Here is a 2,126-nt window from a genome sequence, read left to right on the forward strand (position 1 = left end):
AGATTTTTGAACCTGCCGAGGATGTCATCTATAAAATTTACTTGCTGTGGCCTTAACTTCATCGCAGGATTGCTTTTAACCAATGCCCCATAATTGTCTTCTTTAGGGTATAACATTAATGTTTCTTAATCTGCATCTTGTGAATCCATCACAAGCAAGCCGCAAGCTCACGTGTATCTCGTGGTGACGCCGTCCGAAGAAACGGAAGCCCTCTTGCGGCAGAGACTCTTCGGTGCAGGTTGAGAAGTCCCACCGACGGGGCGTCTCACCAGCCTCCTCCCGGTACGGATACATGTCATCATCTGTCGGTAAAATACAGTTCTATGATGTCATGTTGGAGTAGCTAGAGAATGCTGTTATCAGTGGTAAAATTTTAGGTTTTTGAAAGTAGCCCACATTCCTTACCAAAAAAATGATGCTCACGTCCTATCGCAGGTAGTAAAGGGAATTTTTAGTTGTTTATTTGGTCGAGGTTTCCTTGCGCAGAAATATCTATTTGAGCCTCTGTCCCTTCCTGAAAACATGCAGAATTTTAGCGTCAAAAGATAGTCAGTTTAAAGCTGTCATGTTGGAGTAGATCTTGCTAGTTATCGCTTGCAAACTTGTAGATAGACTATGCTTATAGGCTTCTTCAAAAGCAGCACAGGACTTCAGTCTTACCACAGCTGACATGTTAGTTTCTTTGGTGTTCATAAGAATATTCTGGGGTAACCGTTGTTTTTTCGTTGAGGTTTCCTTGCTCCGCGCTTTTATGTGTTGCAACGGTGCAGTATGAATACCTCCATGTAGTATAATATAAAAAGTATCAGAATGGTCAGTTCATTTTATCTTTTATGGTGAACATAACAATGAAGTACTACATATCAAAAATCACGACAATCGGTCAACCGGTTCTTGAGTTATTCTCTTTCGAAGATTTTTTTAACAAACACTCCTGAAGTTCCAGGAAAAGGCCCAAACTCATGTCATTTCTTCCGTCGCCCAAGAGCTATCTACCATCCAAAATTCGTAACCCTGGAATGTCCAGATCTTGAGATATCAAAACTGGAAGTTCTGCTACAGTACCAACAAAAACCGCCAATGGCCCCAAAATCTGATCATTTCTAGGTCTCATCAAGACCTATCTACCTACTAAGTTTCATGACAATGCATAAAAAAACAACTTGGGTTATGCTGTTCACAGACAGACAAATAAACAAACAGACAAACGCTACTGAAAACATGACCTTCTTGGTGAAAGTAATAATCTTAACTGAAAGGTATGGGAATTCGGGACTTTGGGAAACGGCGTCCTACCTCGACACACGTGCCCATCAACTAGGCGGTGATTATTCCTGCAGCTGCACGCCCGGCCGCCTGGCACATTTCTGCAGAAGTGCTCACACCCTCCGTTGTTTGTGGCGCATTCGTTGATATCTTGGGCCAATAGAAGCAAATTGATGATACCGACGTGATATCATAAGTTAGCATGTACCTTGTTAGTACTTATTTGAATAAGTTACGGTTGGTTTACTAAATAAACCTGTTCATGTACAGTCCCGGAATTGTAAGCCTGGTATCCTGGCTTATCGTGGTTGGGGAATGGTAGTTTGGGCAGGCTGTGTCTTCGGTGCTGGGAATAGTTTCCTCCCGCCTAGTATACCAACAGGCCGCCCGGTAGGAGTGTTACGCCAAGAGAGATGCGGGCGGGGAAGAGCTCTTGCAGCCCTTCCCAACCACGATAAGACTGGATACTAGGCTACAGAATTGTACGTTAACCCGTGCATTTGTACTTAAGGCCACAGCAAGTATTTTGTATGGATGAAATCAACGCGCGTATTAATCTTCGCCTGATTTCGAAAAAAAACAAGACATTTTGTTACTCACTGACAGTGGTCAACATGCCAAAAATGGGCAAAGATGTCTGTTGTCACGCCAGAATGTGAATGGCAGATAATTAGAGACAAGAAAAGGCTCTGATTCAATTTTCTTCTTACTTTGATGCAGTGATATGTGATGTTGGCTGTGTATATGTAATGTTCTCACTGAATCAAAACCATTTGTACAATTATTGAGTCAACATTTGAGAATGTTTTGTTTGCCCGCTCGCATTAGATTTGGAGTCTGAGGAGAATGCCATCCATAAA

At 42.3% G+C, this 2,126-nt stretch overlaps 1 protein-coding gene across 1 annotated transcript in view; it reads right to left on the minus strand.

Moving 5' to 3' along the window:
• LOC109479293 (mucin-like protein) overlaps nt 1–2,126 on the minus strand; it is a gene marked incomplete at its 3' end in the record, with an annotated part of 30,048 nt that overhangs the window by 16,876 nt on the left and 11,046 nt on the right. Inside the window, exons 7-8 of the mRNA XM_019781250.1 lie at nt 1,297–1,416; nt 172–302 (exon numbers count right to left, since the gene is read on the minus strand). Of these exons, the coding sequence (XP_019636809.1) occupies nt 172–302; nt 1,297–1,416 (251 nt within the window). The remainder of the gene's footprint in view (nt 1–171; nt 303–1,296; nt 1,417–2,126) is intronic.

The sequence above is a fragment of the Branchiostoma belcheri genome, unplaced genomic scaffold, assembly GCF_001625305.1.
Source record: "Branchiostoma belcheri isolate BF01 breed outbred unplaced genomic scaffold, Haploidv18h27 scaffold477, whole genome shotgun sequence".
NCBI classification, from domain to species: domain Eukaryota; kingdom Metazoa; phylum Chordata; class Leptocardii; order Amphioxiformes; family Branchiostomatidae; genus Branchiostoma; species Branchiostoma belcheri.